At 44.3% G+C, this 16148-nt stretch overlaps 1 protein-coding gene across 2 annotated transcripts in view; it reads left to right on the top strand.

Annotated features, from left to right (window-relative positions):
- Positions 1-16148, top strand: part of MICU2 (mitochondrial calcium uptake 2) — a 172901-nt gene that overhangs the window by 131939 nt on the left and 24814 nt on the right. The window contains exons 5-7 of one of the 2 annotated variants that reach the window (XM_072134295.1): positions 41-88; positions 4168-4250; positions 9273-9323. In XM_072134295.1, the coding sequence (XP_071990396.1) occupies positions 41-88; positions 4168-4250; positions 9273-9323 (182 nt within the window). The remainder of the gene's footprint in view (positions 1-40; positions 89-4167; positions 4251-9272; positions 9324-16148) is intronic. The other variant, XM_072134296.1, reaches the window with a different exon arrangement.

Genomic DNA, 16148 nt, shown 5'->3' with positions numbered 1-16148 from the left:
GGGTGCTGCCCTCTAACCATGTCACTCCTCTTCCCCCCAGGGCTCCTCTCGTACACAGAGTACCTGTTTCTGCTGACCATTCTCACAAGTAAGTATCATCCATTGTTCTGTGTCATAAGATTAAAGGTTTATCTAACAGGTCTTCCGATTCTGACACTTCAGAACCGAACCATGATTTCATTCAGTCGTCTTTTGGCCTGGGGTCGGGCCGCTTTTGGCCTGGGGTCGGGCCGCTTTTGGCCTGGGGTCGGGCCGCTTTTGGCCTGGGGTCGGGCCGCTTTTGGCCTGGGGTCGGGTCGCTTTTGGCCTGGGGTCGGGTCGCTTTTGGCCTGGGGTCGGGTCGCTTTTGGCCTGGGGTCGGGCCGCTTTTGGCCTGGGGTCGGGTCGCTTTTGGCTGAAGAGTTCAGATGTTGATGTCTTCTATAAGAACTATGCTTGGTATCATATTGAGGTTAAGAATCTCCTCTAGAGGTCCTACCTCTAGGATTTGCGACAATATGGAGAACAGGGGTCTCTGGAGCAGGCTGCCCCATCTAGCCCCACATATATACGGCTTTTGGGATAGGAATCACCCTGACACGTCTACAGAAGACTACACGTGGGGGGTCAGTTTTATGACATATGACAAGTCAGGACAGAAGTGTATATAACATAAGTCTGTAGTAGATATAGGGTGCTTGTTTACAGGTGGAATGGGGAGGAAGAGCCAGGAATGTGAGGATACAGCTAAGATACACCGGACCTAATCTGATTTACTCATGCAAATTACATCACTGCTGACATTTATGTCTCGTAGATATTATAAATCACAGGACGGCCTGATTTATGTCTCTTCCTTATCACTGCCCACTTGTAGTGTGTGTGTGTATAGCGTGCGGCATGGAGGATTTCCATAAATACCCGGATTACTGGGCTTTTCTTGTAATACACTGTCGGGGTGCAGCTCCACCACTTTAGGAAAGTATTTTAAAGGAGTTTTCATTATGATATCAACTATTATTACGATGGGGGGGGGTCCCTCATAAAGTAAGTAGTCAGTTCAATGGGAATCCCCTTTATCCTCCATACTTTTAGTACAGGTCTTGCCAGGTATTACAGTTTACTACAACAAGGAATAGTAATGAGCTTCTTTACAGGGTGCAGCAATATATATATTTTTTTAATAAACATTTGACCGACAGATGTTTCTCCTGACTCCACCAAAAACATGGTCTTGGCTAAGTAGGCATCTGTTTCCATCCCTTGGCATCTTCTGTTAAGTAAGAGGGTCCCTCATTTATGGTCAAGTCGCCTAAAATCCGAGGGGTTAGACAGCTTTTGTCTAACTTGTGTAACCAGCTTAGGACCAGTTCCCATCTGCATTTCGGCTTCCGTTTTGCAGGTTTAGGCTCCATGCACACGGCCACATGAGCACATCTGTGCCAGGAGGAGAAGGGGGGGTGCTGCTCATACCTCCCCTCTCCATAGGGAGCTGAACAGCCGCGTCGTGAAGCCAGGCAGGAATAGGACCGGCGCTATTGTTTGTGGTGCAACTTCTCACCACACGGCGGCCGTGATCTAGCTGCCATCTTTACTGTATGCGGACATGTGCATGGAGCCTTACAAAAATGGGTTGTAAATTAAAGAGATGGATCGATTGATAAAATGATTGATCAAATTATCCTTTTTTTTTTTTTTAGGATTTCTTTAACTGATCCATTAAAGAAAAAATATTCCATAAGTGTCTGTTTCCTTTTTTCATTATATTATATATTATAGATGTCGTTTTTGTTTTTTTATTTTATCTATCCACTCAAATAACGGAAGTAACAGTCTAACGGAAGAAGTAAAAGTAGATACTAATGTGTTACACATCGTTTTGTTTTGTTTTTTAACCCAACTATACACTCAAATAACAAAAGTAACGGTCTAACGGAAGGTGTAAAACCGGATACTATCGCACACCATTAAAATCAATAGGAAAAACTGGATCCGTTATTCATCCATCTTTTAAACGGAAACCTATACGCACCTTTACAGAGAACTTGTCAGGATATCTGAGTTCATAGGACAAAAGGAATCATAATTAATCATTTTGTTTCAAACTGATCGATGTTTCTTTTGCGACACTGATTCTTTTTAGTGAAGCCCCCAACTTTCCACCTAAATGTGGAAGATATTGGTTTTACGTTGGGTGATAATAAATATCTATCGCCATCTATTGGTCACTTTGTTACTTTTACATAAAATCGCACCATCCGCTCTGAGCATAGGACCAATCACATCCAAGTTTTTATTTACTAATTTGATTAAAGTGTCCGTGTACTGCAGACCAGGGTGTTGCTGGGATATAGCAAGGAAGTATATGTATATATTCTCTAATAATTAAAGGGATTTTCTATTATGCAAACTTCACCCTTAGGAGAGGTGCTCAGTGTCTGATGTGTTGAGGTCTCGCTGCTGGGACCCTCATCGGCACGTAGAAGGTTGATCTTGGATTCCCTCATACAATACACACTATGACATTCTGCAATCCTCTTCACATGAAATGAAAGCATCATTCATAGGGGGCGAGGGGTCACCATCATTTGGTTAGCACAGATACCCCTCCTCTGAGAGACATTGTACCTTGCTCTATTCATGCCTTTGTAACAGATTGTAAGACCCTTGTTAGAAACAAACATCTTTCTGTCTGTGCCGGGGGAATTATATTTCATACCGATCCACTTGACTTGGCTCGGGAGGCATCAGAATACAACCAATATCTAAGAAATCTTAGAACAACATTCCATCAAGAAAAATTCATTTTCCCGAGAGAAACTTCTTTACGTTGGACGTTCCAGCGGCTCCTAATTTCTGGCTCCGGGGGTTCATTTTTCAAAGAGAAGACTCCTCTTCTGATGAACCCTAGGCCAGTACTAGGTGTGTGAGACGTAGTGGAGGCTCCAGATCTACTTTTTACACTAGATAAATCCAAGAGAGACGCGATAAGTGTCCCTGAATATTAAAATGTTCTCTCAGCCGTGGATACTGTATGGGTGTCATTGTCTGGTGCACCGGTGTATCAGGACCACTTACGGAAATATGAGATTTAGAGAAAAATTCATTTTCAGAGTGAGAAATGTTAGGTTTGGCATCTGCTATAATAACTGGTTTCTCTGCTCCTGTCTATAGATGATTTTTGGTGTCCAACATGATTTACAATTGGATAGTGATGGGGTGTTATTGGATTCTACATCAATGTTATCCCTATTAATTGCTTTATGGATGGTGGTGGTAACGAACTCGATAACGATTGGTAGAGGAATAGAGCAGCAGTGAAGCATTAGCTTCAGGGTCCGTTTACACAACATTTTCGGTAACTGTTAGCTAGTGTAGACTACCACCTTCGGGGTAACGTAGAATGAAAGTGACAGTCACACTTGTATGGATGGTATTGTGCCAACAAGTAATGAAGCTAAAGATCCAAAGCTTTAGTTGGCACCCCACCGATGGGTGGTATATCCTAAGCACATGAACATTTCCTAAAAAGAGGTATTCCAGGTGAAAACATTACAATAGGTCATCAATATCAGACTGGTGGTGGTAGCTGTACTCAGTATCCATTGCACAGGGTAGAACAAGAAGCATATGGCTCTATTTCTCTATGTTGTGTCCCAGATGGGCAATTCCAACATGGCACCCATGCAAGTAAATGAGAGCTGTTCAGCAAGTTTATGGCATAGCATCCATGAGGAATTTCACTTTTAGGTAAGGATGGTCCCTTTAAATAACTTACTCACTGGGTGTCTTGTTACCCCAACAACAGTTGTAATGTCTGGGCACCAAAGGATCAAAACGCAATTCGAGCCTATTGCGGAGGAGTTAGTCTCTACGTACATCTATGTGTTCTAAATACTTGCGTTTGAAAACTAGTTTTACCTTTAAACTGGCAAAACACGTGTTTTTGGTTCCCAAACTCAAGTATTTAGCTCTAAATGTAACCTCATTCAAGAGTAACTCCTCCCTGATGCGGTTTCAAAACGCAACTAAATCGCAACGTGCGAGCCCAGCCTTAAGCTACAGGCATGTGTTGTTTAGATTTTAAGGATGTGTGTTCTCGTTTAGACTTTAACTTAAGTTCTTCATTTAGGTTTTAGAAAAAAAGAATAGAACTTAATTAATTCCGATACTTTCGAATTGTTTCAGAACCACAAACTGGATTCCATATTGCATTTCAGATGCTGGACACTGATGACAATGATCAGGTTGACAAGAAAGAGTTTTTCAAGGTAAAAATTTTTGCAAGGTTAAAGAAATAAATGGGAATTCCCTATTGTGTCCATTAAATTTACTCTTCAGTTTGGAAGGGTTAAAAATAACCAACCTAAAACAAGTTATTTATCCCTCTCTGCTTCCTCGGACCAGTCCCTGCTCCCTGGCCACCTGGACTCCATTGTCCCCAACCGAGGCCCAGAGTAAAGAGACTGAAAGGGGACATAGTATGAATCTGCTTAGTGTGAACCTTATCAGAAATTATTTTACAAAGGAACCTGTCCTGAGGATTTGGACCCAAATGTTTCCTCAGTGGACATACAGATGGACAATGTTGACATCCTCTATAATCTACAAGATTCAGCATTACACCTTAAGGGGGAACCTGTGAGAAGGATTTAGGGCCACAATCAGCCCTCAACCTGTGACAGGATCACTATGATGTCCTTCTATACACAGAGAGAGAATAAGCACAAAAAACCTTACAAATGACCTGTAAGGAGTCATGTGGGTGGAGAAGAGTAACACTGGCCTGTCCCATCATCACAAGTTAACTATTTGGTGGCACCTGCTGAAGGTAGCTTTAGATCACTTTCTAATCAACATGTGATTAGAAGCTAGCATGACTCTTCACCACCACCTCCCTCCCCCCCATGACTCCTTACAGGTCATTTGAAAGCTATTTCTCTGTTCTTATTCACTCCCAGAATACAGCAGGACATCATAGTGATCCCGTCACAGGTTCATGGCTGACTGTGGTCCTAAATCCTGGTGACAGGTTCCCTCTTACGGGTTGGATGACCTTTTGTGTGTCTTATCTGGTCATTGCGGTTTCTATTATATGATGCAGCTAGTAATAAAGTTGTTGGAGAGGCAAAGCATAAAAATACACCGCAAATACGAGGAGAAAGAGTCTAATCTTGTTTGGATGTGATAATTTATAGATTTTCCCAGTCACTGCAATAAATCGTGCAGGTAGATAAGCGAACGCACATCCCTCTCCTCGTCTTCCTCTACTTAGCAAAAAGTGGCAGCAAATTTAGGTAAAAAGAATTACACAGCGGCCGGCAATAGCTCTTAGAAATTATAGCTGTATAGAAGATATTCCATTACGAAGGTGGAGGAGTCATACATTGTGTACGTTCTCTTAGGATGCTACTGTTGGGGAAGAGGGGCCTTATCTGATTTACTGCCCCCCACACACACTCACTTATTGTTATACTTTGCATTTAACATGAGACAAATTCCATCTAACGTTATATCTAGTATTTCTTGTAAGGCCACACGATAATGAATATGTATTAAAGGGGTTGCCAGGCTGGAAATGTATTTTTAAATGGATGGCTTCCTCATCAGTCATGTTCCAGTACTTTCCAGATCTCATTAAAGGGATATTCTCAGCTGGGAATTCACATTTCATATAGTTCCTCTGGCATATATATACATTTTTTTCAATTGCATCTTATTAAAACAAATGTAGCTATGTGAAGATAATTTTCCATAAATGTAGCCATGTTGTGCCTTAGAAACAAGATAGGTGTCCTTGGATACGACCACACATTGCGGAGCCCGACCACCTGGATTCAGCGTTCATTACTCCAGGATCACTGTGGACCAGGCAGTTACTTCTGGCCATCACAAATGCAAAAACTACCGTATATACTCGAGTATAAGCAGAGACCCCTCATTTTACCACCAAAAACTGGGAAAACCTATTGACTCGAGTATAAGCCGAGGGTGTAGTATACAGCCAGTCTCCGTGTAGTATACAGCCAGTCCCAATGTAGTATACAGCCAGTCTCCATGTTGTATACAGCCTGCCCCCATAGAGTATACAGCCTGCCCCCATAGAGTATACAGCCTGCCCCCATAGAGTATACAGCCTGCCCCCATAGAGTATACAGCCTGCCCCCATAGAGTATACAGCCTGCCCCCATAGAGTATACAGCCTGCCCCCATAGAGTATACAGCCTGCCCCCATAGAGTATACAGCCTGCCCCCATAGAGTATACAGCCTGCCCCCATAGAGTATACAGCCTGCCCCCATAGAGTATACAGCCTGCCCCCATAGAGTATACAGCCTGCCCCCATAGAGTATACAGCCTGCCCCCATAATGTATACAGCCTGCCCCCTGCCAAGCGAATAAAAAAATAAAAAACGTAATACTCACCCTCCGGTGTCCCGATCTTCAGCGCGAGGCTCCCGATCCACGGCGCGGTACCAGGCGGCGACGGTGGCTCCTCTTCTCTCTTTTGTAGCCGGCAGATCGCGTCCATGTGATCTCCCGGCGGGCGCGCACTAGGATACCTCGGTGTCGCGGCTGATGACGTCATCAGCCGCGACACCGCTGCATCTTATTGTGCGCCCGCCGGCAGATCACATGGACGCGATCTGCCGGCTACAGAAGAGAGAAGAGGACCCGCCGCCGCCTGGTACCGCGCCGTGGATCGGGAGCCTCGCGCTGAAGATCGGGACACCGGAGAGTGAGTATTACGTTTTTTATTTTTTTTCTTGACTCGTGTATAAGCCGTAGTGAAGTTTTTCAGCACATTTTTTGTGCTGAAAAACTCGGCTTATACACGAGTATATACGGTATTTGTTTCTTGGCACAATCTCTCAAGCAGAGGAGGTTGTATCCAAGGACATCAATCTCGCTTCCGAGGACAACATGTCTACATTTATGGGAAATTATATTCCCACGGGTAGTTTTTTTAAACAACATCCAATTGAAGAAATGAATATATATGGCAGGTGAATTTTATTAAATGGCAATGCCCAGTTGAGAATACCCCATCTTGACACACAGGGAGCAGGCCAATTACTGTTCACAACAGTGATCTGACTCAACCAGTGAGTGGCTGAGCACTTATTTGCAGTCCTTTTGAAAAGATTCAGAAAGTAGAGACCATCATATATCCAAGAATGTTAGAAGGGGAAGTGAGTATCATGAATTTTGCTACTTTTATGCCATTCTGAACATTCCTAGCTTAAAAGGAACCCATCCCCCCCATATTTCCCCCCTTTTAAACTACTAGCCCACCGAGGTAGGGAATGAAATATCCTTTCTAGAATTCCCTTTATCTTACATCTCACTTATTTACCTATAAAAAAAAGAGTCACTTTTTGCTTCAGAGGAGCCATTTTTAGAGGCTGTAACAGATGCCCCTATATTCGGTTCTGTATGTTCTAGATACGTGGTATTGGTGTCATATTAAAGAAGACGAATGTCTTCTTTTCATACTATGATTTTGGGCTACAGAACTGGATTTTCAGGCAGTTAAAGGTGGGAATTGGATTTTGATCCACAGATTAAATTGCCAACGATGGGGGAGATTTATTAGAAGTTTCTGAGAGCTGAACTGTTCTACTTGCCCATGGCAACCAATCGGAGGTCAGCTTTCATTTTATGACCAGATGTGGGAAAGTGAAAGCTGAGCTTTGATTGTTTGCCATGGGCAACTAGAACAGTTCTGCTCTGATAATCCTCCTCCAATGTCTTAAACTGAGACTTTGTTTAAAATCAGATAAGTCATTATTCAAGAAAATACACACAGTAGGAACTTGTACACTATATATATATAGACAGTTGCAGAACATTACTTAACTTAGATACTGTAGAGCCCAACATATGAAGTGGTGCTCCCCTACAGCCTCTATATAAAAAAATGACTCTTCTCAGCTCATTTGCAAATGCCCTTTTTTGTAGATAAATGGGTGAGATTTCCCATAAGAGGGAATGCTAGAAAGGACGTCTCATTCCTTTTCTTAGGGTGCAGCCTGTATAGTGGTGTAAAGGCTGCTGACAGCTCCTTTAAGTCTCCATTTTCCATGCTGTGCAACATAAGAACAGCTGTGGCAATAAGTATCTGCCTGGCAGGTGTCTCCAGGAGGGGGCGTCCATCTATACGGGGGTCCAGAATCACACAGGACAATTGTATAGATGGCCTTTTTCTACCCAGACGTCTAAGTTTAGCAGAGTTTCTGTGCTACGTTTGTGCCGCGTGCTTTCACTTCATTACCAAGGGAAAAAATTCTAAATATGTCTCAAATAAAATCACCGCCCATGTTATTAGTGAATCTCTGGGCAGAAAGCCGGGTCGTGCTCACGTGGTCAGCGCAGCGACCGTACATCGCAAATGTCTTAATACCATTTAACCACAAGCCCATTTTTATTCTTGCTGACCTTTGAGGAATGACCCAGGAAGGTATGTGCTTTATTTTTATATGGTTTTCCCATCTGTGTGCCACACGCTATTGATAGATATTTGCTCGATAGGGGGCGCCGATACAGGTGGACTCATTCTCTGGCGTAATCTTATGTGTTTGTAGTGAACCTGCCACAACGTGACGCAGGATTGATGTATATAGCATATAATAATGTCTAGTGCCCTGAAAGTTAAATGTCACAATTCCAAAGGATCCTTTACTTATTGTATGATGCATCAAATAGACTAGAATGCAATTAAAGGGGTTGGCCACTTAACCTCATATTTTTGTAATGTGTGTAAGTGGGGGGGGGGGGGCAGGATATTAGGTAATCTACCAATATACATCTATTATAAGTTCTGCTCCGCTTTCTTGGTATGTAAAGTGAAGCCTCCTGTCTTCATAAGCCAGATATCCCTGTCCATAATATGGCTGCATATGGAGTATCATGTGATCTCTGTCTGTCTATAAACTATCACCCTTCCAGGACCTTGATCTTATTTTCATAAATACTATCATAAGGTCCTGGCAGGGCGATTGTTCATGGACAGTTAGAGATCACATGACCCTCCATCTGCGGCCATTTTATGGACTGGAATCTCCGGATGATGAGGTAAAAGACAGGAGGCTTCACTTTACATATCAAGAAGCAGGTAAGGTAAAGTGGCCAACCCCTTTAAAAATTGATGTTGTATATAGGTAGAAAGCTGCACCCCAGAGCCGTATCCTCTGGTCGGCCTAGAGAACCCCAGACTATCCTAGAATCTGCTTCGTCTTGTTACATCTCTATTCTGTTTACTTTCATTTCATTTCCTTTGTCTTTGCTTTGTAGTTGCAAAAGATTCTCGGCACAAAGGATGAAGGGAAGACGGAGTCCGTGCAGGTAAATCTCTACAGTACAAAGTTTTGAAGATGGGACTGGGAAAACCTATCACTTGGGATAGGGCTTATGAGCAGCACAGGGTGAGCTGGTGCCGGCGCTTATCTCCGTTATGTTTTTAAACTGTTTTAAAGCGTTTTAACACTTTATTAATGTTTATATCCGAACTAGCTTCCCCGCACCGGGGTCCACGCTCGGCGCATCACGGAGGACTCTGGACCCAGTCCTTGTAGCTTGCACCCACCGCCATCTTTTCTGCAGTGTACTTCCTGGACTTTCTATATCTATCTATCTATCTATCTATCATTATGAAATCAAAAAATGAGGGTTTCTTCAATCCCTAAGTGCACATTTTATTATTTCATACTGGTGTGCTGGCCCGGCGCCAGCACCCGACCAACCGGGGCAAGTGCCGGGCCCCGGGGTACTGGAGGGGCCCACTCGGGCCCCCGGATCAATTGTACCAGTGTCGCTATAAGACACTGGTACAATTGATCACCATCCGGATCGATCACTTTTCTGCCTCTATGCTGCGCTGGTCGGGAGCGCAGCATAGAGGCAGAATCTAAAACTCGCCTGTCCCAGTTCCCACGATGCAGCGCTCCGCAGGGTATGCGACGGCTCTGAAGCCGGCACACATGATGACGTCATCGGATCACGTGTGCCGGCTTCAGAGCTGGCGCGTACGGGAGGTCCAGGCCGAAGACAGTTGCAGGCGCTGCTCCGGGGAACCAGGAAAGGTAAATTCTTTTTTCTTTCCCGGAGGGGGGAGGGGTTCAGTGTGTCTGCAGGGAGAGGGGGAGGGAGGGGGTCAGTGTGTATACAGGGGGAGAGGGGGAGGGAGGGGGTCAGTGTGTCATCAGGGAGAGGGGGGAGGGAGGGGGTCATTGTGTCAGCAGGGGGAGGGAAGGGGGTCAGTGTGTCGGCAGGGGGGGATCAGTGTGTCGGCAGGGGGGGATCAGTGTGTCGGCAGGGGGGAGTTCAGTGTGTCGGCAGGGGGGAGTTCAGTGTGTCGGCAGGGGGGAGTTCAGTGTGTCGGCAGGGGGGAGTTCAGTGTGTCGGCAGGGGGGAGTTCAGTGTGTCGGCAGGGGGGAGTTCAGTGTGTCGGCAGGGGGGAGTTCAGTGTGTCGGCAGGGGGGAGTTCAGTGTGTCGGCAGGGGGGAGTTCAGTGTGTCGGCAGGGGGGAGTTCAGTGTGTCGGCAGGGGGGAGTTCAGTGTGTCGGCAGGGGGGAGTTCAGTGTGTCGGCAGGGGGGAGTTCAGTGTGTCGGCAGGGGGGAGTTCAGTGTGTCGGCAGGGGGGAGTTCAGTGTGTCGGCAGGGGGGAGTTCAGTGTGTCGGCAGGGGGGAGTTCAGTGTGTCGGCAGGGGGGAGTTCAGTGTGTCGGCAGGGGGGAGTTCAGTGTGTCGGCAGGGGGAGTTCAGTGTGTCGGCAGGGGGGTGAGGGGGTCAGTGTGTCGGCAGGGGGGTGAGGGGGTCAGTGTGTCGGCAGGGGGGTGAGGGGGTCAGTGTGTCGGCAGGGGGGTGAGGGGGTCAGTGTGTCGGCAGGGGGGTGAGGGGGTCAGTGTGTCTGCAGGGGAGGGGGGGGCAGTGTGGCCACTGGAGGGTCGGCCCACGGAGGGGCCCACTAAGGCTTTGTCGCCCAGGGGCCCACTATAACCTGGAGCCTGCCCTGTATCTATCTATCTACAAAAGTATCTATCATCTATCTTGTGAATTCCTCGAATGCATATATATCGAGTTTGGCTTGGTTGTAGTTTTACCTATGCACGCTTTTTATATGGGATCCCCATATGTCCACTTTTTAGATGGTAATAAAAATATGTTTATGTATATGGCGCCATCATACTCCGCAGCGCTGTACAGATCATGGGGGGATATTTCTTCTTGCCCTCATTTGACCCTCCGCTGTAGTTCCCTTCTGACAGTAATATGTGTGCACTGTGAGAGCCAAGGCCATGCACACATCATCCAGGACGTGTCGATGTGGCACAATTTACCGTTCCCTTTTAATCAAGTAGAAGAAACAGGAAAGTATTTGCCGCTGAGGTCCTTGCCAACCTGGGCAGAGGAGAAGCTTACACGCGGGACTGGTTTATATGCCATTACCGAAGACAAAGACCCAGATGGCAAACAATTAGGGGATTTATTTTTAGCTTTTGACTGAAGTTTTTTCTTTACGTGGCTGTTTCTGATTTTAGATCTGGACGTATTAAACTGTTTGTGGAAGATGATATGTGAGTGGAGGAGCACAGCACTACCCGGAAAATCGTATAGTGATTGCCTTTCCCAAAGAGATTCCACAAAATATGGGGTAATCCCTAAAAGAACACAGGGTTTCTGTTCTAAGTGACCAGACTCTATTGGTTTAGCTTTTTGTCACACATATTTGGTATTAAAGGGGTTGTCCGGCCTTCGCAAAAACCATATAACCAGCCTGGAGGGCTTTAAAAAAAAAAACAGTAAAAATGATGCTTTTCTAACACTCCCCTTCCCCCACACAGCACGTTAGTGCTGTGCCGTGTTTGTTTACAGAGGCAGGCACACCCGTCTGTCCATTGCCACGCACCCGGTACAGAATTGAATCTGTACCGGGAATCTGAGACGGACGGCGGCCCCTGTCTTTGTAAACGAACAAGGGTATGGCGCTAACCGGCAACAGATCGGGACACTGGGAGCTACAAAGAATTAAGCATAACTTTTTTGTTTGTTTTTACAGTCCCCCATGCCGGTAATATAGTTCATGCAAAGCTCGGACAACCCCTTTAAGACTCGGCTGCTACACCACACCTGGAATACCCACACTGGATCCAATAGAGACAGAATCATTGAAAGTACAGCAATCAAAAAAGTCACCACTTTTGGTTTATATAGAAAAAAAAATCCAGTCACCCAACTATTAATGAATGCTGTAAGGGATATTCCCAGAATTTATATACATCTGATACAGAAACCCAGAATGCTATAAACAAGTGAATACAACAAAACTCATTAATAAGAAAACGGAACTTAAATAGTTTCTTTTATGATTCACAAAATGGTGAGACAGGGTTTCCAATCTACATTTAGCGGATCGGAGTGTATCTGTCCCTGCTAGTTGTTTTCCCTAGCTCTATCCCTACGGCCGTTTCGCCAGGTGAACTCTGGTTTTTCTAGGGTTGAACACGCCCAGCACCTTATGAAGGTGATGTTGATTGTCAGGTACGCCGTCCAATAACAAACATTCCCATATCTTAATTATTTTATTATTTATTTAAACATATCAAGCGCTCACCCCTAGAAGAAACCAGGTTCAAACTAGGGAAAACAACTAGCAGCGGCAGATACAGGGTGTATTTCACTCCGTTCCGCTACATAAAGAGTGGAAACCCTGTCTTACACACAGCAATATCCCGAATAATAGTGCCAGGTTCGTCGCTGCTTTGCTCTATACAGAGCATATAGCTGCCTGACTTAACAAGAAGTCCAAACGATTGCAGTAACAAGCGCGTGATCGTATCGGACTGCAGCCACATACTGTCAACATATGACACAGAGACCTATAATGATTGCATAATAAAAGTAGTTTTACGGCAGTGTTACAGCACACAATTTTAGCTACACACTATCTGGGTCTTGGAACCATGATATATATATGACACATTTTGTGCTGATAGTGGTACCACGAGTTGGTCATCCCTAGCAGGGGCGTAATTACAGTGGTAGCAGCTGCTATGGGGCCTGAAGTTTAAAGGGGCCCCGGCATCTGACTTGAGACACTAATGAATGGAGCACATGCTGCACATTGTACAGCATAATATGTATATAACAGTGCACATCTTCCACAGTACACAGTGACTTGGATAAGAAAATGTCAGGGGAGAGGGACGGGACAGTCCGTACGACTGGACTAGGGATTTCTCATTCCTGATGCTTACTTCCCCCATGTGCTCAGCACCTAATGGAACAGATCTGTTTAAGTGTGTCCTCCCCTCCAGCTTCTTAGCCGAAGTTTGGAGGGAGGTTGCACAGAGGGGTTTCTTGCAGCTTACTGATCAAGTAAATATTGACTATCTGTTGCTAAATTTTAAAGAGCAATAACATAACTAATATTCATGTTATTAGCCATCTTGGACCTAGAAGAAACTTTGAGTACACTTGCTCTGTCATATATTATGTGATCATTTTTTTTTCATAAAGTGAATGAGAGGATGAATATGGCTACATATTAACACCGTGGCCCAAAACTTGTCCAAAAAGTTATATGTAACATGAAAAACACACATTCCTGGAGCGCCATTCATGGCTCCTTTAAAAAGAACCCAGCGTGAAATGGCCACTTATCTGTTATTAAAGGGGGTTTACCACTAAAGCAAGTTATGATCTGTATGTAGGTTCACAAATGGAGGTGGCCTTGACTCCTGAAAGCAGGATACAACTCCCTCCCATGCAAACCCGTGCTCCATTCATTCTCTCCGAAGACTTACAGATTCCCATAGACATAGAGCATCAATGTAGGCTTGATTCAGGCACAGGACTAGTGGACCCTCCTGTGGGTAGGTTCATAGCTTGCTTTAGTAGCACAACCAGCAGGCACCAGACTCCTCTGCAGTCCCATTCACCCTGGACCTTGTATATAAGATGACAGCTGATGATTGGTTCAAGCGACAGCAATCCCATTTATTATATTTTGTTCTATTCCCTAAGAAGAATGGCTTGACCATTATATATTCTTTTACCTCTTGTGTCACCCCACTCTTCTTCATAAACCGTAAGCTCTTGCGAGCAGGGACCTCACTCCTCTTGTTCCATACGAATGTTTGTGCTCTGTCATGTTTTATTTTATATTATTTGTCCCCTATGATTTGTAAAGCGCTACGGAATATGATGGCGCCATATAAATAAAGATTATTATTATTATTATATTATTATATTATTAACCCCATTAATGACTCAAGGTTTAGATCATGAGTATTAAATTCCCTTTTTAAAGCTGCAATTTTAAGGTGTATCATGTTGTGCCTATAACTAAATACAGTATCTGAAAATTTCATGAGCCCAAAGAGTTATCTCTACATAAAACCAAGAATGTGCGTTCATTTAAGGTAATAGTCTTTGTAGTTCTCCCAGCAGCAGTCAAGGGTTTTTTTTTTTTCCTTCTACTTTTCAAAGACGGTCGTGTTCTGTAGAACTTAAAGCTGATCTGCTACTCCCACTAACATTGTGCTTGGATATCCGCCAATCCCACCTTGGAATCCCAGCTGATAAAGTGACTAGCAAACAAGTCGGAGCATATTTATTATAAATGCAGGGATAGGCTTTGTCATCTCAGATAAGCCAAGATGGGGGATTGTTTATATGTGTCTCCTTCCCATCAATATTTTGGAGAGCAGCTTCCTCGCTCGCTAGCGTAGAGGTGTTACTACAGGAATGTACGGTGCTGCTAATCGGCCAAGATTTCCAAGGAACACAAAAGACAGGGGAATTTTTGAGTCATGTATAGAGCTAAATCTACAAATATAACGCTAATACCTTAGACAGGCTCTCACAGCTATAAATTCTTTAAATCCCTCCTAATATATAGGTTGCTGTAGGGAAAGTTATCTAATGTGAAGCCCAGCAAGCCCCGGCAGGCTTCTTTTGTTCCTGCTTCCAGTGTTGTAGCCCCATCACATGCACTGAAAGAAATTAGATAATTAGATTAACACTTTCAACACCTTTCAATCTACTGATAGGGGGTTTCTAAAAATTTCCAGTTCTGACACCATCGAAGAGCTTTTTAAAGGGACCTATGAGCTCCGAACCATGGGCCTCTTCATTACTAAGAATGCTGCCATACAACCTGTAGAGGTAGGATGGGTTTGAGGCAGATATGGGCTAAAGATGTAAAAGGACTTTCCCGATGTCTCAATTCACAACGCGTTTCAGGGCTGTGTGTCCGCTTCAAAACGCGCTGTTTACATCTTTATCCTGTATCAGCCTCTGAATACTGATGTGCACCAAAACCCACCCTCCACTACTGTGGCTGTGGCTGCTCTGATCTGGCGGTATCCAACCAGAGTTTGCCAAATCAGTCCCTGTCCCCACAGGGCTCACAATCTATTCAACCTACCAGTATGTTTTTGAGTGTGGAAGGAAACCGGAGGACCAGGAGGAAACCCATGTAAACACGGAGAGAACATACAAACTCTTTGCATGTTGACCTGGATTTTACGCCTAAATTGTTCACAACCCCATTTGGTGAACCTCTAATCACTTTCTGTATACAAACACTGAAACTTCACCAAACAGTACTACCACCTTGTCTCCTGCTTGTCTGTACAACCTGTAGTTTAGTGTCTGAAGCTACATGTAGCTCTGTGCTGTGGTTAACTTGATCAACTTGGTTCTAATGTGATAGAATTGTCTCAGGTCTAAAAATCATTGAAAACCCTCTTTAGAGTGAATTATCTTTGCAACAACCACCCAAAATTACATTGAAAACTGGCTTTTCTGATGGATGGTCTTCTTGTAGAAGATGACCTCTATGATGCGACTAAAAAATGTGGCACTTGTTATGGGGTTGGTCTTTTCATAGAATTGTCATTTTGAGGACAATTTCACTGTATACAGGCAGTCCTTGGGTTACGTACAGGATAGGTTCTGTAAGTTTGTTCTTAAATTGAATTTGTATGCAAGTCGGAATTGTATGTTTGATAATGGTAATCCCAGCCAGAATTAGTTTGTTCTCTTTGACGATTGTAAGAACCAGAATTAACAATAAAGCTTCATTACAGACACCTGTGATAACTGTTACAGCTGATTATTGTAGCCTAAGGCTAAAGTACAGTAAATTACCCACATCCAGAGGTCC

Source organism: Engystomops pustulosus, chromosome 2 (genome assembly GCF_040894005.1).
Source record: "Engystomops pustulosus chromosome 2, aEngPut4.maternal, whole genome shotgun sequence".
Classification (NCBI taxonomy): domain Eukaryota; kingdom Metazoa; phylum Chordata; class Amphibia; order Anura; family Leptodactylidae; genus Engystomops; species Engystomops pustulosus.
This window is presented reverse-complemented; position numbering and strand designations above follow the sequence as displayed.